Source organism: Salmo salar, chromosome ssa15, assembly GCF_905237065.1.
Source record: "Salmo salar chromosome ssa15, Ssal_v3.1, whole genome shotgun sequence".
In the NCBI taxonomy this organism is placed as follows: Eukaryota; Metazoa; Chordata; class Actinopteri; order Salmoniformes; family Salmonidae; genus Salmo; species Salmo salar.
In genome coordinates, this window is record NC_059456.1 from 16,889,619 (window position 1) to 16,915,120 (window position 25,502).

The window sequence follows — 25,502 nt, forward strand, 5'->3', positions numbered from 1 at the left end:
ACAGCAAGCAGCTGACACTAATTGAGAAGTCCATAAACACAAACAACTTTTGGCAAAATTGGAAAAAACGTAAAAAATCTAAACAAGAGGAATTAGCGATACAAAATGGTGACATATGGACAACCCATTTCAAAACACTCTACAACACCGTTCAAATTGACACAAACGCAGAACAACGCCAAATCCATGAGAAGTTGAATGGATTAGAAAAAGCTATAAAGGACAATCAAAACCCATTGGACTCCCCAATTACTGACCAGGAGCTCTATAAGAAACTTCAGGCTCTCAAATTTAAAAAAGCATGCGGACCTGATGGCATCCTAAATGAGATGCTCAAACTCACTAGTGAAAAATGTCAATTGGCTATATTAAAACTGTTTAATTTGATCCTGAGTGTAGGTTATTTCCCTGACATCTGGAATCAAGGACTCATAACCCCAATCTTTAAGAACGGAGACAAATTTGACCCTAACAATTACAGAGGCATTTGTGTGAACAGTAACCTGGGGAAGGTTTTCTGTGGTATCATCAATGTAAGAGTTCTAAACTTCCTTAATAAGCACAATGTCTTGAGTAAAAGCCAAATTGGATTTATACCAAAACATCGCACAACTGATCATATTTACACCCTACACACCCTGATAGATAAACATGTCCACCAAAATAATACCAAAATATACGCTTGCTTTATCGACTTCCAAAAAGCATTTGATTCTATTTGGCATACAGGACTGTTCTACAACGTTATTGAAAGTGGTGTAGGGGGTAAAACATATGACATAATTAAATCAATGTATACTGGCAATACGTGCAGCATTAAAATTGGTAAGAAAAGAACAGAATTCTTTAACCAGGGGCGGGGCCTTCGTCAGGGTTGCAATCTGAGCCCTGCACTCTTCAATATTTACATCAACGAATTGGCCACTATTCTAGAAAAATCCTCAGCCCCTGGTGTTAGTCTCCACAATTCAGAAGTTAAATGCCTACTCTTCGCAGATGACCTATGCCTGCTGTCACCCACAGCACCTGGCCTACAGCAGAGCCTGGACCTGCTAGAGCAGTACTGCCAGACCTGGGCCCTGGCAGTAAACCCCAAAAAGACTAAAATAATGATTTTCCAGAGAAGATCCAGATCTCAGGGAATTAGACCAAAGTTCTCAATTGGTACAAAATATATAGAGTACTGTACACACTACAATTACTTAGGTTTAAAAATAAGCTCAACTGGACACCTTAATGAGGCAGTGAATGAACTGAGAGAGAAAGCACGCAGGGCATTCTACGCCATTAAAAAAGCAAATTCAAATTGAAATACCTATTAAAATTTGGCTAAAACTAATTGAATATGTCATTGAACCAATTGCACTTTATGGCAGCGAGGTGTGGGGTCCACTTGCAAAACAAGATTTTATCAAATGGGACAAACACCCCATTGAAACCCTACATGCAGAGTTCTGTAAGATTCTCCTACGTGTCCAGAGGAAAACTACAAACAATGCATGCAGGGCAGAATTAAGCCAATATCCACTAATAATAAAAACTCAAAAAAGAGCAATTAAGTTTTGGAAACATCTAAAATACAGTGACCCCCTCTCATATCATTACCAAGCCCTGCAATGCCAAGAGCTGAGCAAAGAAAAGAGTCCCCTCATCCAGCTGGTCCTGGGGCTGAGTTCACAAACCTGTTCTACTAACACACTGAAGCCTCAGGACCCTCATCCAGCTGGTCCTGGGGCTGAGTTCACAAACCTGTTCTACTAACACACTGAAGCCTCAGGACCAGAACATCCAATCATTCAGAATAAACCAAATTACAACACAGTCAAAACAAAACTACATTGCTTATTGGGAAACACAAGCACAAACACAAAGCAAAATGCAGTGCTATCTGGCCCTAAATCGACAGTACACTATGGCTAAATATTTGACCATGGTTACTGATCAAAACCTTAGAAAAACCTTGACAAAGTACAGGCTCAGTGAGCACAGCCTTGCCATTGAGAAGGGTAGACACAGGAAAACCTGGCTCCCTGTAGAGGAAAGGCTGTGCAACCACTGCACCACAGCAGAACCTGAGACGGAGCTGCATTTCCTGACAAAATGTCAAAAATATAAAACAATTAAGAGAGTGTCATTTCCCCAAATTTGAAACCCTTATTCAAGGTTTCAAAGACCTCTCTGATGAGGATAGGCTACCCGTCCTGTTGGGGGAGGACGCAGAGGGCTGTGTGTTGGCAGCGCACTACATTGCTGCCTGCCATAAGTTGAGGGACAGTGTCTGACAGACCAATAAACCTGCACATGTCCTCTACTGTATGATTATTGTTATTGTTGAATATATGGTTATTTTGACCCTTGGTTATTGTTGTTACTGTTGTCCCGTTGACAATATTTGATTCTCATTTTTTTTTTTTTTTATATTGTAAATATCCAAAATAAGCTTTGGCAATATGTATATTGTTACGTCATGCCAATAAAGCGAATTGAATTGAGACAGAGAGACAGAGAGAGAGAGACAGAGACAGAGAGAGGAGTCTAAACAACCTCTGTCTGACCTTTTCTCCTTGTTTTAAGTCAGATATTTGGCACCAGGCCAGCTGTGTGTGTTGTAACGTAGCATGATACATAATCAGTTCCACAACACCAACAGAGGTGTTGACAAGCACCTGTTAAATACTAACACACACACACACACACACTTACTTATCTGTGTATGTGTTGAATCTATTCCAGTCAGAATCCAGCAGTATCTAGGTACCCATCTAATTGGGGACAGATTTTCATGCAAATATTCTGAAAATCCGCATGAAGAAAATGAAGAAAACATGTGCATCGTCCCACCAGTGTTGTTGTTTCTCCACCCAACGGACCGGTTGGGATAAAAATAACTAACGTAGAGCAAATAACATGTACCTTAAGCTTTCATGCACCAAATTAAAATCTAAAGTTCAAAGTGTTTCCATCGCATTTTCAACTCTACCGATACTTGTCATAAAAACTGTAATGGGAAACGTGCCTACTGTGGTCTTGGCGCTTTAGCTAACAGCTGGCAGATACAGTGCGACCAGGCTGTGTGGGTAGGCTCGTATACATGACATTACTTAGGGATAAGAGACAGTCCAAGCAATAATTATTATCCAATTATCATGGCACCAGAATAAGATCCTCGATGTTTATTGGAAAGGAGCATCAAGCTGTGAATTTCATCAGAATTTATTTAATCTGTACCTTAATAAATTGCATGTTTTCCATAGTCGTAGTGGGAGGACCACACAACATACTCTACATGGACAACAGTATATGGACACCTGTTTGCTGAGCATCTCATTCCAAAATCATAGGCATTAATATGGAGTTGGTCCCCCCCATTGCTGCTATAACCACCTCCACTCTTCTGTGAAGGCTTTCCACTAGATGGTGGAACGTTGCTGAGTGGACTTTCTTCCATTCAACCACAAGAGCATTAGTGAGGTCAGGCACTGATGTTGGGTGATTAGGTCCTGGCTCGCAGTCGGCGTTCCAATTCATCCCAAAGGTGTTTAAATTTGGTTGAGGTCAGGGCTCTGTGCAGGCCAGTCAAGTTCTTCCATAACGATCTAGACAAACCATTTCTGTATGGACCTCTCTTTGCTGAAACATGAAAGGGCCTTCCCCAAACTAGAATGTCATTGTATGCTGTAGCGTTAAGATTTCCCTTCACTGGAACTAAGGGTCCAAACCCGAACCATGAAAAACAGCCCCAGACCATTATTCCATATGGTGAAGCGTGATTGATCACTCCATAGAAGATGTTTATACCACTCTAGCTTGGCATTGTGCACGGTGATCTTAGGCTTGTGTGTGGCTGCTCGGCCATGGAAACCCATTTCACGAAGCTCTCGATGAACAGTTCTTGTGCTGACGTTGCTTCCAGAGGCAGTTTGGAACTCGGTAGTGAGTGTTGCAACCGAAGACAGACGATTTTTTACACACGCTACGCGCTTCAGCACTCGGCGGTCCCGTTCTTTGAGCTTGTCAGGCTTATCACCTTCGCAGCTGAGCCGTTGTCGCTCCTAGACCTTTCCACTGCACAATATCAGCACTTACAGTTGACCTGGGGGAAGCTCTAGCAAATTTGACGAAATGACTTGTTGGAAATGTGGCATCCTGTGACGGTGTCACGTTGAAAGTCACTGAGCTCTTCAGTACGAGCCATTCTACTGCCAATGTTTTCCTATGGAAATTGCATGGCTGTTTGCTCAATTTTATACACGCTGTGGCTGAAATTAGCTGAATCCACTAATTTGAAGGGGTGTCCACACACTTTGAGCCATCTAGTGTATCATGACTGACTCCCAAGTTTACGTCGATATGATGGTTATTTTATTAATATTTATGCATAAAAAGTGTTTCAACCTCCATTTCCCCGCATAATTAATTTTACCGACACAAAAAGATCCCACCATGTCGAAATGAACAAATTATCTGTCATCATTTAGAAAAATTGTACCAAAAACTTCCTGTTTCCATCACAGCTATAACGACTATTTTTTTTAATACAGTATGATGTAAAAAAAAATTATGAATGGAAACGTGGTTCGTTTTCTACAGTGGCTGGTAAATAAATCACACAGACGAAGACTAGGAGAAAAAAAACCTTTAAAACCCCTCAGCCAGGAGAAAAACCCCTTTACATAGGGGTTCAGTCGTTTAAACAGCCGTTGTCATTTATTGTTGTTGTTTCGATGAGCTCGCTCCCCTCAGGCCTGACCTGCCAATCAGTCAGTCTGGGGCACCTATTACATTTACATTTAACATTTAAGTCATTTAGCAGACGCTCTTATCCAGAGCGACTTACAGTAGTGAATGCATACATTTCATTTCATGCATTTTTTTGTTTTTTTGTACTGGCCCCCTGTGGGAATTGAACCCACAACCCTGGCATTGCACACACCATGCTCTACCAACTGAGCCACAGGGAAGACCACCTGCAGGGCCTAATCAATGACATCAATGATGGACATGTACTGCACGTATGATGGCTGGTAGTCTACATGTGTTTGTTGGTTAGTCTGACCTAGAACTCCTGTAATCATAAATACATTACTAATAATGTATTTATATGTATCCTGTATGTCCATGGTAATAATGTGTTTATATATTAATCCCATGTCCATGGTAATAATGTATTTATATGTAGCCTGTATGTCCATGGTAATAATGTGTTTATATGGGTATGTATCCTGTATGTCCATGGTAATTATGTATTTATATGTTAATCCCATGTCCATGGTAATAATGTATTTATATGTATCCTGTATGTCCATGGTAATAATGTATTTATATGTAGCCTCTCTCTGTCCATGGTAATAATGTATTTATATGTAGCCTGTATGTCCATGGTAATAATGTATTTATATGTAGCCTGTATGTCCATGGTAATAATGTATTTATATATTAATCCCATGTCCATGGTAATAATGTAGCCTGTTACCATGGTAATAATGTAGCCTGTTACCATGGTAATAATGTAGCCTGTATGTCCATGGTAATAATGTAGCCTATACTGTGATACCACTGCACCTACCGACAGATGTAACCATGGAAATACGCAGGTCTAATGGATTAGTGTAGTAATACTATAATAACAGTGGCATCTGAGATTTAGTTGTTCAACATGGCCATTGCTGTTGTCTAGTGTTACTTTAATTCAAGGTCAAATGAAACCAGAGTTGATTTCTGTACATTCATTCTATAAAAAGGTAGAATAGGCCAGACCTGTTCAACCAATCCCAGAGACAGATCACGTACATTAACAGAACACTCCAACCAGGACAGAAAGAAGCACAGACCAGACCAAGAAATCAGCTCCCAATCAAATGTATTTTTATAAAGCATCAACAGTGGCTAGGAAACCTCCCTAGAAAGACAGGAAGCTAGGAAGGAACTAGGGCTAGGATGATACCAGTATCGTGATAGATTTTCCATGGCAAAATGAAAACGCGAAGCAGATCAAACTCTTTGGTCGTTTAAAATGTGTAAGTCACTCTGGATAAGAGCGTCTGCTAAATGACATAAATGTAAATGTAAAATCCTGACGTGTGTAAAATATAGTGTGCTATAGCTTGGATGATAAATACATAAGACTCTGGATAACAACATGTTTGTTTTCTACATCAGGGCTGTTTTCCTAAAGAAGTTAAATCCACTTTGTGTTTTGTTTCCTTGACACTATACTAATGAGTATCGTTATACTGGTATCGTCTGTAATAAAGATAATCTAACGTTTTACCTAATGATATATAAGGAGGGCATTTGCACAACATGTTTCACAACAGCACACAACAAAATTCCAGAGACATATTGAGCAACCAACTGATACCAATCACGACCACACCTAGAGACAGATGGCTGACTTAAGCCCTAGCCACACGAACTGACCACTGGTGTAAAGAACAACATTCCATGAATATCGCAAAGCACCCAGACACGAATTACCAGAAATACACACACACACACACTTAGGTGTGTTGGACTCCGAGGACAAAGGACACTGCCAAGGGCCAATGGGAAGTCGACACCACCTGGAGAGTGGACCGTCCCTCCACTCATCGACCAGTCAGGAGAGCGGACCTACTAGACTCAACGTCAACACACTGTTATTTCATTGTATAAATTGGATGTACACTATGTTTCGGGGCTCTCTCTTCTGCTAGTTCCCTAAGAGCTAAACGAAGGAGTCCGTGCACGCTCAGCCAAATATCTTTGTCTCATAATAAACTGCCTTACTATAAACTGAATCCACCTGGTACAGCGTCTTGACTTGGTCTCCTTCTCAAGTAATTGATCATCAACACGTCTCAGCCCTAGAAGAAACCAGGCTCTGAGGGGTGAACCGTCCTCTACTGGCTGTACTGGGTAGACCAGAGGAACCAGGCTCTGAGGGGTGACCAGTCCTCTACTGGCTGTACTGGGTAGAGAGGAACCAGGCTCTGAGGGGTGACCAGTCCTCTACTGGCTGTACTGGGTAGAGAGGAACCAGGCTCTGAGGGGTGACCAGTCCTCTACTGGCTGTACTGGGTAGACCAGAGAAACCAGGCTCTGAGGGGTGACCAGTCCTCTACTGGCTGTACTGGGTAGAGAGGAACCAGGCTCTGAGGGGTGACCAGTCCTCTACTGACTGTACTGGGTAGACCAGAGGAACGAGGCTCTGAGGGGTGACCAGTCCTCTACTGGCTGTACTGGGTAGAGAGGAACCAGGCTCTGAGGGGTGACCTACTAGTCCAACACTCTAACCACTAGGCTACCCTGCCGGACCCGATTCTGTGTGTAATCCATAGACTGTAGCCACAGTAGAGGACAGTCTTCAGAGTACTGTATAACATATCGGCCATCGCATCAACTTAATTTTCATGAATGATCTCTGTTCTCTGTCTAACAATGAGCTTCACACGATAATGTGGCTCTGTCTCTAACAGAGGGGGAGGAGACATGCTATTGACAAGGTCATAGGAGAGACAGAGAGAGAGAGAGAGACCTAGTAGCTAGGACATATAGTAAAGCTCTGAAAACCAGACTGGATAGTATGTATAAGCTGGAAGTAGAAGCTTATGTGTTGTTGTCCATTAGTTTACTGTAATTAGGGGAGGGGTGGCAGGATGAGGGGAACATAATAAAAGGAAAATATAAAAAAATACCAAACCCTAACCACACTGCTAACCTCATGCCTAACCCTAACCACACTGCTAACATCATACCTAACCCTAACCACACTGCTAACCTCATGCCTAACCCTAACCACACTGCTAACCTCATAACCAACCACACTGCTAACCTCATACCTAACCCCAACCACACTGCTAACCTCATACCTAACCCTAACCTCATACCTAACCCAAACCACACTGCTAACCTCATACCTAACCACACTGCTAACCTCATGCATAACCCTAACCACACTGCTAACCATAATGCATAACCCTACCGATAATGTTGCTGCTACCGTCTCTTATGACCGAAAAAAGCTTCTGGACATCAGAACAGCGACTACTCACCTCGAACTGGACAAATATTTTCCTTTAATGAACTCCGACGCGGAGGATATACTGCTATCTGGAGAACAGGCCCAAATCCCCTTCATTCGCGTGAAGAAAAGACAGAAATTCAGGGGGCGGACTTCAGGGTGCCTTGTGAGAATTCGGTGGCGAGTGGGTAACCTGCCTCTACCATCCGTTCTATTGGCCAACGTGCAATCACCGGAGAATAAACTGATGATCTCTGTTCGAGACTATCCCGCCAACGGGACATTAAACTGTTATATCTTATGTTTCACCATGTCGTGGCTGAATGACAACACGGATTGGCTGGGTTTCCGTTCATCAGCAGGACAGAACAGCTACGTCTGGTAAGACCAGGGGTTGGGGGTGTGTGTATTTGTCAATAACTTCTGGTGCGCGACGACTAATATTAATGAAGTATTGAGGAATTGTTCGCCTGAGGTAGAGTACCTCATGATAAGCTGTAGACCACACTATCTACCAAGAGAGTTTTCATCTATATTATTCCGTAGCCGTCTATTTACAACCACAGACCAATGCTGGCACCAAGACCGCTCTCATCCAGCTGTTTAAGGCCATAAGCAAACAAGAAAATGCTCATCCAGAAGTGGTGCTCCTAGTGGCCGGGGACTTTAATGCAGGGGAACTTAAATCAGTTTTACCTAATTTCTACCAGCATGTCACATGCAAACGGAGGGGGGAAAAAACTAGACCCTCTATACTCCACACACAGAGACGGGTACAAAGCTCTCCCTCACCCTCCATTTGGCAAATCTGACCATAATTCTATACTCCTGATTCCTGCTAACAAGCAAAAACTAAAGCAGGAAGTACCAGTGACTCGCTCAGTACGGAAGTGGTCAGATGACGTGGATGCTACACTACAGGACTGTTTTGCTGCACAGACTGGAATATGTTCTGGGATTCATCCAATGACATTGAGGAGAATACCACCTCAGTCATCGATTTCATCAATAAGAACATCGACAACGTCGTCCCCACAGTGACCGTACGTACATATCCCAACCAGAAGCCATGGATTACAGGCAACAGCCACACCGAGCTAAAGGCTAGAGCAGCGGGACACTAATCCGGACGCCTATAATAAATCCCGCTATGCCCTCAGACGAACCATCAAACAGGCGAAGCGTTAATACAAGTCTAAGATTGAATCCTACTACACGGCTCTGACGCTCGTTGGATATGGCAGGGCGAGCTGCCGGGTGATGCAAGCCTACCAGACGAGCTATAATGCCTTTTATGCTCGCTTTCGAGGCAAGCGAAACTGAAGCATGCTTGAGAGCACCAGCTGTTCCGGACGACTGTGTGATAAACGCTTTCCGTAGTCAATGTGAGCAAGACCTTTAAACAGGTCGACATTCACAAGGACTTCCTGGCGGGCCGCCCCCCAGGTGGTAAGGGTAGGCAACAGCACATCTGCCACACTGATCCTCAACATGGGGGTCCCTCAGGGGTGCGTGCTTAGCCCCCTCCTGTACTCTCTGTTCACCCACGCCTGCGTGGCCAAGCACGACTCCAACACAATCGTTAAGTTTGCTGATGACACAACAGTGGTAGGCCTGATCACCGACAATGAGGAGATAGCCGATAGGGTTATCTATGCAGTCACTAACTCTACCTATTAGATATTACCACAATTACCTCGACTAACCACATTGACTCTGTACCGGTACCCCCTGCATTAATTATTGTATATAGCCTCGTTATTGCTATTTGTGTTACTTTTTATTAAATGTTTTACTTTAGTTTATTTAGTAAATCATAATTGGTTAAGGGCTTGTAAGTAAGCATTTCACGGTAAATTTGATTTAATTTGTTTGACATTAGAGAAGCTTCCATTTAAGAAAACCCTCTGAGTAAAGTTAGTGTGGGAGAGGTGGAAAAAGGATTGTTATCGATCAAACCTCGTCGGATTGACAACTTAGATGGAAAGCTACTGAGGATGGTAGCTGACTCCACTCTATAGCCATCTGTCATATCTTTAATCTGAGCCTAGAGGAAAGTCTTTGTCCTCAGGCCTGGAGGGAAGCCAGAGTCATTCCCCTACCGAAGAGTGGTAAAGCAGCCTTTGCTGGTTCTAACAGCAGACCTATAAGCTTGCTGCCAGCTCTTAGCAAACTGTTGGAAAGAATTGTTGTTTGACCAAATACAATATTATTTCTCTGTAAACAAATTAACAGACTTTCAGCATGCTTTTTCCCCCTTTTTTAACCTTTATTTAACTAGGCAAGTCAATTAAGATCAAATTCTTGTTTACAATGACAGCCTAGGAACAGTGGGTTAACTGCCATGTTCAGGGGGCAGAACGACAGATTTGTACCTTGTCAGCTCAGGGATTCGATCTTGCAACCTTTCGGTTACTAGTCCAACGCTCTAGCCTAGGCAGAAGTGTGTGTTTTGATTTCTTCACTATTATTCTACAATGTAGAAAATAGTAAAACATAAAGAACAACCCTTGAATGAGTAGGTGTGTTCAGAGATGACTGGTTATTCAACCTCTGGACTCAAATTCAAAACGTACAATTATTTTTTCATTATTTTTATTTTGTTTTGTAATCTAAATTGTCAGTACGATGGCTCGCTGTTCGTTGTTGGCATTTCCTGCAAAAGTTTGCCCACCTTGCCAATGACATAATCATTAAAATAATTGGCAACATCAAATCGTTTTGTGATGAATAAGCCATCTGATTCAATAAAAACTGTTGAATTTCTCTTTCTGCCCATCATTTTATTTAATGTACTCCAAAGTTTTTTTCCCATAATTTTCTATATCATTGATCTTGGCTTCATAATACAGTTTATTCTTCTTTTTGTTGAGTTTAGTCACATCATTTCTCAATTTGCAGTAAGTCAGCCAGTCAGATGTGCAGCCAGACTTATTAGCCACTCCTTTATCCCCGTCTTCCAACCATACAGTTTTTCAATTCCTCGTCAATCCATGGAGCCTTAACAGTTCTAACAGTCAGTTTCTTAACAGGTGCATGTTTATCAATAATTGGAAGAAGCAATTTCATAAATTCATTAGGGGAGCAGCGTCTGGATGCTCCTCATTAATCACATCAGACCCCAAAATATTTTTAACATCATCCACATCAGAGTCACAGCTAAATATTTTGTATGATCTCTTATACACTATTTTAGGCCCAGCTGTTGGAACTTTGTCTTTCCTGGATATAGCCACTATATTGTGATCACTGCATCCAATGGGTACGGATACAGCTTTAGAACAAAGTTCTACAGTATTAGTAAAAATGTGATCGATACATATTGATGATCTTGTTCCTGTAGTGTTTGTAAACACCCTGGTAGGTTGATTAATAACCTGAACCAGATTACTGGCACTGGTTACAGTCAGAAGCACACCTACAACAAAAACACAATAACCACCCCACTAATTGTATTGATCTCTATCAGACTGGCTAGCTTAGCACACCTAACATGGCCATTTCAATAGTCATCTTGCTGTTAGCTAGCTAGCATCACTAAACTGGAAGCAAGATTGCTAGCCAGCTGAGAACCAACTAACCAATCATAGACGATTTATACACATTCAACATCACTACCAATACACAGAGAGTTAGCTATATCTACAATATTATTTGTAGTGGTTTCCAGACAAGGCTGGAATAGGTGGTTACCAAATTGAGATACTCTTTTTTTTGCTAACGTTAGTTAGCTATCACTAGTCAAAGACTAAAGGTTTTTGTTTGTTCGTTATCTCTGCTGAAGTAAGCTTCCAGTCTAGAAGAGACTGCCATGGCATAGGGCGAAATTGTTTGACAGTGTGTATCTAAAAGATAGCTAGCTAACTACAGTGCATTCGGAAAGTATTCAGACCCCTTTGACTTTTTACCCATTTTGTTACGTTAAAGCCTTATTCTAAAATTGATTCAATTGTTTTTTTCCCCCATCAATCTACACACTACCCCATAGTGGCAAAGCAAAAACAAGTTTTCAGAAATTCTTGCAAATGTATTAAACATTTAAAACAGAAAATATCACATTTACATAAGTATTCAGACCCTTTATTCATGGTCGTTGTCTGTTGGAAGGTGAACCTTCTCATAGCAAAGGGTCTGAATACTGATGTAAATAAAGGCATTTCTGTTGTTTTATTATAGTCATTATGGGGTATTGTGATGTCATTATGGGGTATTGTGTGTAGATTGATGAGGATTTTTATTTTATTTAATCCATTTTAGAATAATGCAACAAAATGTGGAAAAAGTAAAGTGATCTGAATACTTTCTGAATGTCCTGTATGTAACACTCGTCGCTTGTAGTTGAAGAAGTGGACCAAAGCGCAGCGTGGTAAGTGTTCATGATATTTATTTTCAAGAAACACTCAAACAAAATAACAAAAGGGAAAAAACGAAAACGCACAGTTCCGTCAGGCTCATAAGCTAAACAGAAAATAACCTCCCACAAAACACAGGTGGAAAACAGGCTGCCTAAGTATGATTCCCAAATCAGAGACAACGATAGACAGCTGCCTCTGATTGGGAACCATACTCGGCTCAAAAACAAAGAAATAGAAAACATAGATATTCCCACCCGAGTCACACCCTGACCTAACCAAACATAGAGAATAAATAAGAACTCTAAGGTCAGGGCGTGACACTGTACATGATTTAGCTGATGGCTTTAGGAGTTCAATACAGGACTGTAACATTAGCTAGCTAGCTAACTTACTTAGTCCAGCTAGGCTAGCAAGCTAGCTAACGTTACGTTACCTCTAAACAAGAATCTTCTGTCTGTTGTGAAGGGAGAAAAACTATGGTTTTGCATCACTTCTCAACTGTCGTCAAAATGGATGCCCCATCAGTTCAGCCTGAAAATTCCTCTGATAATCCCTGGTCACCGTAAGTATCATTCTTGATAGTGTTGGGTTTTATTTCCCTTATTAGATGTGATGCATTACCATTTACAGTAGATGTAGGCCTAAGTATGAATGGACTGTAATGCACTAAGAGGTTTATATTGTATTAACATAGATTGAGCAACATATAATAGACATGACTAACTGGAGGGTTGCTGGCTAGTAGGAGTGTAGGCTGAGTAGACTCGTGACACACACACACAATGCCTGGTTGTGGGGCCGCTCATGGACAGGTGTATGTGAGGAACTGATAGAGGGGAGAATGGCTGTGGCACAAGAACAGGCACTGTCCTTGGGTGTCTGACTCTCGGGTACACACAGGAAGATAAGCTAGAAGACAACTATGCTTGGCAACAAAGATGCGTCTAGAGGCTGGGACCAGCCTGCACGCCAACGATAGGATGAGTAAGTTTAAACCACGCTCATCTTCCCTCTGACAGGCCAGCAGTGAGCTGGAACTATCTCTGTCAGAGTATTTAATGAAGAACTTATGATGTCATTTTCAGTTCTCTGTTTGCCCTGCGAGGTGTTACAGTGAACCCGTATATACGAAGATTGCATTTACCATTTATTCTGCTTGACTAATTCTATTAATAAACAGCTGAAAATATATTCAGTAGCCTAGTGTTAAATTTTGTTCTGATACCAGAATTGAATTGACGCAGCACTAACAATAGCCGCAAGCCACTGGCAGCGTCGGAGTAAATCTCTGGTAGGTAGAACGGTGAAAGATCATTTTCAGCCAGACACAAAACACCACACAGGCATGACGCCAAACGTTAGTGAAAAACAAACGTTAAAAAAAAGAATAATAATTGTTCCTAGAAAATTTCTGAGATTACTGTGTTTTGGTCGTTCAAAGGAAACTACGAAGATCTACCTTCGCTATGAACGCCCCGTCTACCTTCGCCATGAACGCCCCGTCTACCTTCGCCATGAACGCCCCGTCTACCTTCGCCATGAACGCCCCGTCTACCTTCGCCATGAACGCCCCGTCTACCTTCGCCATGAACGCCCCGTCTACCTTCGCCATGAACGCCCCGTCTACCTCCGCTATGAACGCCCCGTCTACCTCCGCTATGAACGCCCCGTCTACCTCCGCTATGAACGCCCCGTCTACCTTCGCTATGTACGCCCCGTCTACCTTCGCTATGAACGCCCCGTCTACCTTCGCTATGTACGCACCGTCTACCTTCGCTATGTACGCACCGTCTACCTTCGCCATGAACGCACCGTCTACCTTCGCCATGAACGCCCCGTCTACCTTCGCCATGAACGCCCCGTCTACCTTCGCCATGAACGCCCCGTCTACCTTCGCCATGAACGCCCCGTCTACCTTCGCCATGAACGCCCCGTCTACCTTCGCCATGAACGCCCCGTCTACCTTCGGCATGTACGCCCCGTCTACCTTCGCTATGAACGCCGGACTTTGTGGTTCACTATGAGCAGACGAATACACAGGAAGTCAAAACCAGTGAAATGAAAAATGTCCTCGTTCTAGCTTGTGGTTTTGATAATGTTGATGTTAATGACAAAAACGTAATGGCATTAATATAGTAATGACTATATGCCGTGGCAGAGCCAAAGCTAATTTCATTATCTTTTTTTTTTTTTTACAATAGAGCCAATTTTCACGTTGCAGCTGGCCTATCCAAGGGGACATCGCTCAGTTCTGCCTCCAGGACAAGAATCATCATGCTAATAAACATCAACCTGCTGGTGGTAGTTGGGGTAAAAATGTTAAAAAGGGACATTCATTTTAGTAGTAATAATAATAATGTTAATTTTCCATGTGTAGCCAACTATTCATTCAATAAAAACAAAAATAAATGTGAATTTCAATGAGAGTGAGAGTGGGGGGGAGGGAGAGAGAGAGGGGGGAGAGAGTATAGAGAGAGAGAGAGAGAGACAGAGAGAGAGGGGGAGCGAGACAGAGAGAAAGAGGGAGAGAGAGAGACGGAGAGGGAGAGAGAGAGGAAGAGAGAGGGAGAGAGAGAGGAAGAGCGAGAGAGGGAGAGAGGAAGAGCGGGAGAGAGAGACGGAGAGAGAGAGAGAGAGAGAGAGAGAGAACAGAGTACAGCTGCTCCAATTCTCCTCTGACTGTTGACGCCAAGTAGCAAAATGACCACCCTCTCCTCTCCCTCTCCCAACTCAAATGCAATATTCTGTAATGGCATGAAGGGCAAGGTCAATGTTGCCAAGTGATACGCATAACAAATATGAAAACAACAGCGGCAACAATAGTAGATATAATACTAATGTAGTACCATAATACTAAAGTAGTACCATAAAACTAATGTAGTACCATAGTATTAAAGCAGTACCATAATACTAATGTAGTACCGTAATACTAATGTAGTACCACAATACTAAAGCAGTACCATAATACTAAAGTAGTACCGTAAAACTAATGTAGTACCACAATACTAAAGCAGTACCATAATACTAAAGTTGTACCTTAATACTAAAGCAGTACCGTAATACTAAAGTAGTACTGTAATACTAAAGCAGTACCATAATACTAATGTATTACCACAATACTAAAGTAGTACCACAATACTAATGTAGTATCATAATACTAATGTAGTACCATACTATTGTAGTAATATAATATAAAAGGAGTAATACTACTAAAGTAGTAATATAAAAAAGAAAATAACTACTTATTTTCAAATACACACACACTGCCCTCAGACCGGCCCTCAGACTGGCCCTCACCATACAGACTCCTATGCAGAACGTAATAATACTGTGTAGAGAGACAGAGACAGACACAGAGACAGAGAGACAGAGGGACAGAGACAGAGGGACAGAGACAGAGGGACAGAGACAGAGGGACAGAGACAGAGGGACAGAGACAGAGGGACAGACAGACAGACAGACAGACAGACAGACAGACAGACAGACAGACAGACAGACAGACAACTGTGAGTTGTTATGAACCATGATGATGTAGATTGCCTGTAGGCCACTGGCTCCATTTGGTCCATACACAATGACCCAGATCGCATTGTCTCCCTCCCTCTGTGTGTGTGTGTGTGTGTGTGTGTGTGTGTGTGTGTGTGTGTCACACAGAGAGAAAAGGCTTGAGCAGCACTAATGCCATCAACTGACTGACTCTCTCTCAGCCATATTGATCCATCACCATACAGACTCTTTTCTAGAAGTAGGCTGAACTCCTAACCTTAACCTCAGCACTGAACACACACACACACACACACACACACACACACACACACACACACCACACACAACACTCTACACAGATAGTAGGCTGGACTCCTAACCTTAACCTCAGCACTGAACACACACACATACATCTCTACACAGATAGTAGGCTGGACTCCTAACCTTAACCTCAGCACTGAACACACACACACACATATCTACACAGATAGTATGCTACTGAACACACACTCACATATCTCTACACAGATAGTAGGCTACTGGACACACACACACACATATCTCTACACAGATAGTAGGCTACTGAACACACACACATCTCTACACAGATAGTAGGCTACTGAACACACACACATATCTCTACACAGATAGTAAGCTACTGAACACACACACATCTCTACACAGATAGTAGGCTACTGAACACACAGAGCATCGAGAGCAGGGTCTGAGCTCCACACAGAGACACAACACTGAGCTAGAGAGGAGTAATGTTGGGGAGATCGCTCTCTCTCTCTTCCCCTCTGTGTGTCCTGAAAAAAGCAGAGTCCCACAAGAGACAGGAGAGAAATTCATCACTGATTATGTAATACTATGCCCAGAGAGAGACAATATACAGAGAGAGGAGAGGAGAGGAGAGGAGAGGAGAGCGACAAGAGAACATTGCGAGGGCGACAAGAGGATTATGTTTGACAAATAGCACTGTTAATTTCTGTTTGTTAGGTCATTATAGTCTTCTTGCCTCTGTTAGTACACTAGAGAGATCTACGATAGTATTCTGCTCTGGATAACGTACCATGGAATGAAAAGTTCAGATTATTTTCATTATCATATAAAACGGGGTTACGATAATCTTAATTCTCATGACGACAGACGAATATTGTGATTGGGTTTAATTAACTGTCATGCACACCCTGGTCTACCTATCACCCTAACTGTGGCTGAGTTACAGGAAACAGAAATACATGTCCCTGAATGTGAAGCGACCCTTTCTCTACTCTATTAAACACACACTGCTCTGTTCTGTACACTAGTATCAGGCTTTCATATGAAACCGATACAGAGACGGACCGCAAAGCGCTGCCGATTCAGCAAAACATGCCCAAGAACATTTTTTTAAAAGGAGAACAGTCACTCACCCTTCTAGATAACTCTAACCAGGTGTTGTATATTGAAGTCTCCTAGGATAACTAGCATTAGCCAACTTCTATCGCCAATTAGCTTCAGCTGGCTGGTGTGCGACCTTTGGCTAAAGGTAGCCTATCTCTGGGGATAGTTAGGGACCGTCAATTTTTTATAAAAAAGTAAATTAGACAATATTTTCATGTTGCACATCTTTAAGTCATCTCATTAAACGCTTTTAATATATGTCTATGACTTTCTACAATTTATAGTTGCTTTGAGGTTGTTAGGTCATTGACAGTTAGAGCTATTGACATTTTAAAACATTGTCCCGTGTACACTGTGTAATTTACTGATGGTCCCCAACAAGTCCCACAGGGAAATCAAATGTCAAACCAAATGGACCATGGGTAATACGGTCAGGTCGCGTGCAGCTGTGCTTTGAATTGATGATTATTTGGATGTTGCCAGCTGTGGGCGGGATTGAAATAAACCCCAACCATCAAGGAAAACTGTTACAGTACCTTTCATTCCATGACATTCAATTTCTTCCCATCATCTTGAAAATCTCCGTTTTGGGACGAGACTGAGACTTTAGTCCATTTAGACACTAGAGTAAATGTCTGACTCATATCGATGCCACATTGGCCGTTTTAAAAGGAGAAGTTGCTGTTTAGGGTAGTCCCTCTTTAACAGTTAGCAGTATAGAACGACTCCATGTAGGCTGCAACTGAAGACCAAGGCTAACCAGCTAAGGCCAGGATGGACTGGCATGGCTACAGACCAGGGCTAACCAGCTAAGGCCAGGATGGACTGGCATGGCTACAGACCAGGGCTAACCAGTTACGGCCAGTAGAGACTGGCATGGCTACAGACCAGGGCTAACCAGCTAAGGCCATGATGGACTGGCATGGCTACAGACCAGGGCTAACCAGCTAAGGCCATGATGGACTGGCATGGCTACAGACCAGGGCTAACCAGCTAAGGCCATGATGGACTGGCATGGCTACAGACCAGGGCTAACCAGCTAAGGCCATGATGGACTGGCATGGCTACAGACCAGGGCTAACCAGCTAAGGCCATGATGGACTGGCATGGCTACAGACCAGGGCTAACCAGTTACGGCCAGGAGGGACTGGCATGGCTACAGACCAGGGCTAACCAGCTAAGACCAGGATGGACTGGCATGGCTACAGACCAGAGCTAACCAGCTAAGGCCAGGATGGACTGGCATGGCTACAGACCAGGGCTAACCAGCTAAGGCCAGGATGGACTGGCATGGCTACAGACCAGGGCTAACAAGCTTAGGCCAGGATGGACTGGCATGGCTACAGACCAGGGCTAACAAGCTAAGGCCAGGATGGACTGGCATGGCTACAGACCAGGGCTAACCAGCTAAGGCCAGGATGGACTGGCATGGCTACAGACCAGGGCTAACCAGCTAAGGCCAGGATGGACTGGCATGGCTACAGACCAGGGCTAACCAGCTAAGGCCAGGATTGACTGGCATGGCTACAGACCAGGGCTAACCAGCTAAGGCCAGGAGGGACTGGCATGGCTACAGACCAGGGCTAACCAGCTAAGGCCAGGTGTTAACCCACTGCCCTCCTCTCCTCCTGTCATTGGTTAACCCACTGCCCTCCTCTCCTCATGTCATTGGTTAACCCACTGCCCTCTCCTCCTCCTGTCATTGGTTAACCCACTGCCCTCTCTTCCTCATGTCATTGGTTAACCCACTGCCCTCTCCTCCTCCTGTCATTGGTTAACCCACTGCCCTCTCCTCCTCATGTCATTGGTTAGCCCACTGCCCTCCTCTCCTCATGTCATTGGTTAACCCACTGCCCTCTCCTCCTGTCATTGGTTAACCCACTGCCCTCTCCTCCTCCTGTCATTGGTTAACCCACTGCCCTCTCCTCCTCATGTCATTGGTTAACCCACTGCCCTCTCCTCCTCCTGTCATTGGTTAACCCACTGCCCTCTCCTCCTCCTGTCATTGGTTAACCCACTGCCCTCTCCTCCTCATGTCATTGGTTAACCCACTGCCCTCTCCTCCTCATGTCATCGGTTAACCCACTGCCCTCTCCTCCTCATGTCATTGGTTAACCCACTGCCCTCTCCTCCTCATGTCATTGGTTAACCCACTGCCCTCTCCTCATGTCATTGGTTAACCCACTGCCCTCCTCTCCTCATGTCATTGGTTAACCCACTGCCCTCTCCTCCTGTCATTGGTTAACCCACTGCCCTCTCCTCATGTCATTGGTTAACCCACAGCCCTCTCCTCCTCCTGTCATTGGTTAACCCACAGCCCTCTCCTCCTGTCATTGGTTAACCCACAGCCCTCTCCTCCTCATGTCATTGGTTAACCCACTGCCCTCTCCTCCTCATGTCATTGGTTAACCCACAGCCCTCTCCTCCTCACGTCATTGGTTCACCCACTGCCCTCTCCTCCTCACGTCATTGGTTAACCCACTGCCCTCTCCTCCTCATGTCATTGGTTAACCCACAGCCCTCTCCTCTCCTCTCCAGTCTAGCAGCATCCTGCACGCTATGGAGAACACAGCACTGTGGAGATGCTCTCAGCTCTAAAACTGTTAAAGAACGTACCGACCGTCGCCGTGAGACCGCATTCCAATGTCTCGGTCAATACCATTTCTCAGGGAAAGACACGGACTTGCATGTGATCAGAAGGGTTAAGAATATTCCCGACTCATCACAGGCAGATATTAACATGAATGGACTCACATACCAGACAACCAATCATTATCTAGACCAGCAGTTTCCACTTCCTTTAAGCATTATTTTGAATCAATAGAAAAACACAAAACTATTCGGGTCGACATTATGAATTAATTAAACAAATTGTGTATTCTGGTAAAGGGTGTAGCCCAGTGTGAGACGATATTTGTCTGTCTGTCGGCCTATTGACAAATCAGCCCTTCTATAGCCGACTGTAAACGCGTTGTCAGCAGTTAAAGGAGATTGGACTCGGCTACAAAAAAAGAGTCTGATGCTTAAAGCGCAGCTGTGTGAGGTGTTTTACGACCTCAAAAAACAGTCATTCCCCACTGGGCACAGACTTCACTTCAATGTCTACATTTGGTTGAGTTGTCAACTAACGTGAATTCAACGTGAACTCAACAAAATGTCACGTCATTGGATTTAGGTTAAAAGTTCGGTGGAAAAATTACAAAATGCCGTAACATCGATGGCTTTTTTTTTATTTGGTTGAAATAACGTGGAAACGTTGATTTCAACCAGTTTCTGCCGAGTGGTTCATCTGTTCTGTGCGACCCTCTCTTGGAAGCTGCCTGCCCAGGGGAGAAACAGTGTAGCCGGGGAGAGAGAGGACAATAGACCGGTGAGACCCTCTCTTGGAAGCTGCCTGCCCAGGGGAGAAACAGTGAAGCCGGGGAGAGAGGGGACAATAGACCGGTGTGACCGGCAGATTTACACAGTTAACCAAACCACAAACATGTCCACTTCCCCATGCTTTACGCACCACCACTGCAAACATACCGAAACACACTCCAAACTCTAAAGACAACATTTTAAAAAACACTGATTATCTTGGCAATTAATAATTCATCCCGAATCCTCCAAGAATAACCAACCCAAAGTGCCCATAAAACCTCCTCTCCTCTCCTCCTCCTCTCCTCACCTCACAGTCGTACAGATCGCTTAGTTGTTCAATGATCCACTCCTCCAGGATCAGTCTCTTCCGCAGCTCCTTCCTGTCGTATTTCACCGTCACTTTCCCCTGCTTCCTCTGGACCGGGTCATCCCGCGGCATGGGGCCGGAACCAGCGCACCCAACCCCGGCCGGCGGCTGGAAGAAAACCCGGCTGGCTGCCGCTAGCAACTGGGCGCTGGTCTCGGTGCTGGCGGCTGACATGGCGTGTGTTTTTGTCGGTGTTAAAGAGAGAGGGACGGAGATACAGACCTATACAGTACTGACAGGCTGAGCAGGAACAGTATTTAAACACCTGCTATTTAAAGCACAGCGCGTCCAGGGGAGTACAGCGCGTCCAGGGGAGTACAGCGGAGGGGGGTGGAGCGTGCCCGAAGAATTCCTTCATCGGATCTGAAGCCCGTTCCTCTCTGTCAGATGATGTGATTAGTGCTGGGATGAAACAAAAGCCTGCTCTTTAATAAAGAAGGTGGCAACACAGGCTCAAAAGGTGTGTGGTAAAATTCGTTCATCTTTTCTGGGTCCTGGAGTTTTTTCCTGATCTCATGACCTGGTCAGGTAAAAGTCTACTGTACATGGTAAAGGAACTAGCACTACTGTAACTATAACCAGTCACTACCATTACTACTGCAGACACTACCACTACTATAACCAGTCACTACCACTACTATAACCAATCACTACCACTACTATAACTATAACCAGTCACTACCACTACTATAACTATAACCAGTCACTACCACTACTATAACCATTCACTACCACTACTATAACCAGTCACTACCACTACTATAACCAGTCACTACCACTACTATAACCAGTCACTACCATTACTACTGCAGACACTACCACTACTATAACCAGTCACTACCACTACTATAACCAGTCACTACCACTACTATAACCAGTCACTACCACTACTATAACCAGTCACTACCACTACTATAACCAGTCACTACCATTACTACTGTAGACATTACCACTACTATAACTATAACCAGTCACTACCACTACTATAACCAGTCACTACCATTACTACTGCAGACACTACCACTACTATAACCAGTCACTACTATAACTATAACCAGTCACTACCACTACTATAACTATAACCAGTCACTACCACTACTATAACTATAACCAGTCACTACCACTACTATAACCAGTCACTACCATTACTACTGCAGACACTACCACTACTATAACCAGTCACTACCATTACTACTGTAGACACTACCACTACTATAACCAGTCACTACCACTACTATAACTATAACCAGTCACTACCACTACTATAACCAGTCACTACCACTACTATAACCAGTCACTACCACTACTATAACCAGTCACTATTACTACTGTAGACACTACCACTACTATAACCAGACACTACCACTACTATAACCAGTCACTACCACTACTATAACCAGTCACTACCACTACTATAACCAGTCACTACCACTACTATAACCAGTCACTACCACTACTATACCCAGTCACTACCACTACTATACCCAGTCACTACTATAACCAGACACTACCACTACTATAACCAGTCACTACCATTACTATAACCCGTCACTACCATTACTATAACCAGTCACTACCACTACTATAACCAGTCACTACCACTACTATAACCAGTCACTACCACTACTATAACCAGTCACTACCACTACTATAACCAGTCACTACCACTACTATAACCAGTCACTACCACTACTATAACTATAACCAGTCACTACCATTACTACTGTAGACATTACCACTACTATAACCAGTCACTACCACTACTATAACCAGACACTACCATTACTATAACCAGACACTACCACTACTATAACCAGTCACTACCACTACTATAACTATAACCAGTCACTACCACTACTATAACCAGTCACTACCACTACTATAACCAGTCACTACCACTACTACAACCAGTCACTACCACTACTATAACTATAACCAATCACTACCACTACTATAACCAGTCACTACCACTACTATAACCAGTCACTACCATTACTACTGTAGACACTACCATTACTATAACCAGACACTACCATTCCTATAACCAGACATTACCACTACTATAACCAGTCACTACCATTACTAATGTAGACACTACCACTATGTCATGACGTTGGCCTGTGGGTAAGGTTTATGACCCCCCCCATAAATACCTTTCCCCCTTCCCCTCTCTTACTGACCCTACTGAAGGACTGCTGTCCTGTTAAATATAGAGAGTCTGGGAACATCAAACAAATGGAGAAAGGTACCACATATTTTGTTAATAAAACCAGTTGGAAATATGCTTGGGAACGTAATGAGTATGTATGTCAGTTCGGTTGTCATCTGAGACATTATGACTGACGACAGGACGACATAAACTGTATCTGAGAAAGTATACACCCTCTAGTTATCAGAGTCACATGGAAGTGTTATGCAATTGAAATGTTTGATATTGAAAATGTTTGTTAGGAGATGAAATGTAATTTTAGCTTCCGAATGAGAGATTTGGGTTTTCATAAGGAAAGTACCCTGCTCGATCAGTAACCCAACCCTGTGAAGAGACAGGGGTTATAAACGATGAAACACCTCCCTCCCCCTCTCCACTATATAATCCTTTGACGAAATGATAACCAGGTTGTTCCAGTACGGGAGGGCTGCAGCCTCCACGTTAGAAGGAGACACACATATCAAGGACAGAACTATGCCAACCTCGGCGTGAGCTTTGATGGCGAATGGTATGAACTTTGAGCTTATTCACTACAGAAGTGATACTTCCTAGCCGTTGAGTTAGCAGCTGCCGCTGTCGACGTGGGCTAGGAAAGGACGGACGACGGATCCAGTCTAACAGACGGACGAAGATACCACCACGTATCCAATTTACCACCAGAGACATTGTTCCGAGTACAGGAAAATCTGTTGGCCAACCCGGCCAGCATCTACGACCAATTTACCGAAGCGCAGCTCAGAGTAAATATTTATTGCATTTTCCTTTTCCAAATGGGCGGTAATTTAGAATGCATGAGATAATGTATTTACGATAGCATAGCTGCTGTTTCTTTGTTCCTAAATCTTCCCGCTCTTTCATTCAAGCCCAACCCCCTTTCCTTTGTGTAACCAGCCATGATACAGGTTCCGTCCACCAGGACGTTTTCTGTATGACGTCATTGTATTCTGTGTATTTGTAATTCTGTGTGATTAGTTAGGTATTTAGTAAATAAATAATTAAACCCAATTTTGTATTGCTGATTCAACTTGTTAGCCAGGGTTCGTGAAGATAGCCAAGAATTTACAACTTTCATTATGAGACTGAAAATAAGGTGAGGATTGAGATGACGGCTATCGATGTAAAATATTACTAAGTATTTTAAGAGTTTATTCGGAAGATAACAGCTCTATAAACGTTCTTCCGTGGTGCCCCGACTTTCTAGTTAATTACATTTACATGATTAGCTTAATCAGGTAATATTAATTACAGAGAAATCATTTTATAAATTAGCCTGTCATATCACTTAATCCGGCATAGCCAAAGACACGACAACTACTATAACCAGTCACTACCACTACTATAACCAGTCACTACCATTACTACTGTAGGCACTACCACTACTATAACCAGTCACTACCACTACTATAACCAGTCACTACCACTACTATAACCAGTCACTACCACTACTATAACCAGTCACTACCACTACTATAACCAGTCACTACCAATACTATAACCAGTCCCTACCATTACTATAACCAGTCCCTACCATTACTACTGTAGACACTACCACTACTATAACCAGTCACTACCATTACTACTGTAGACACTACCACTACTATAACCAGTCACTACCACTACTATAACCAGTCACTACCATTACTAATGTAGACACTACCACTCCTATAACCAGTCACTACCACTACTATAACCAGTCACTACCACTACTATAACTATAACCAGTCACTACCACTACTATAACCAGTCACTACCACTACTATAACTATAACCAGTCACTACCACTACTATAACCAGTCACTACCATTACTACTGCAGACACTACCACTACTATAACCAGTCACTACCACTACTATAACCAGTCACTACCATTACTACCGTAGACACTACCACTACTATAACCAGTCACTACCACTACTATAACCAGTCACTACCACTACTATAACCAGACACTACCACTACTATAACCAGACACTACCACTACTATAACCAGACACTACCACTACTATAACCAGACACTACCATTAATACTGTAGACACTACCAATACTATAACCAGTCACTACCACTATTATAACTATAACCAGTCACTACCACTACTATAACCAGTCACTAACATTACTACTGTAGACACTACCACTACTATAACCAGTCACTACCACTACCACTACTATAACCAGTCACTACCACTACTATAACCAGTCACTACCACTACTATAACCAGTCACTACCATTACTAGAACCAGTCCCTACCATTACTATAACCAGTCCCTACCATTACTATAACCAGTCCCTACCATTACTACTGTAGACACTACCACTACTATAACCAGTCCCT

The 25,502-nt window shown here is 43.2% G+C and overlaps 1 protein-coding gene across 1 annotated transcript in view; it reads right to left on the reverse strand.

Annotated features, from left to right (window-relative positions):
- The window catches only part of LOC106571001 (protein phosphatase 1 regulatory subunit 14C), a 48,248-nt gene extending 26,922 nt beyond the window's left edge, over positions 1–21,326 (reverse strand). Inside the window, exon 1 of the mRNA XM_045695492.1 lies at positions 20,900–21,326. Within this exon, the coding sequence (XP_045551448.1) occupies positions 20,900–21,133 (234 nt within the window). The 5' untranslated portion in view covers positions 21,134–21,326. The remainder of the gene's footprint in view (positions 1–20,899) is intronic.
- Between the last annotated feature and the right edge of the window lie 4,176 nt (positions 21,327–25,502).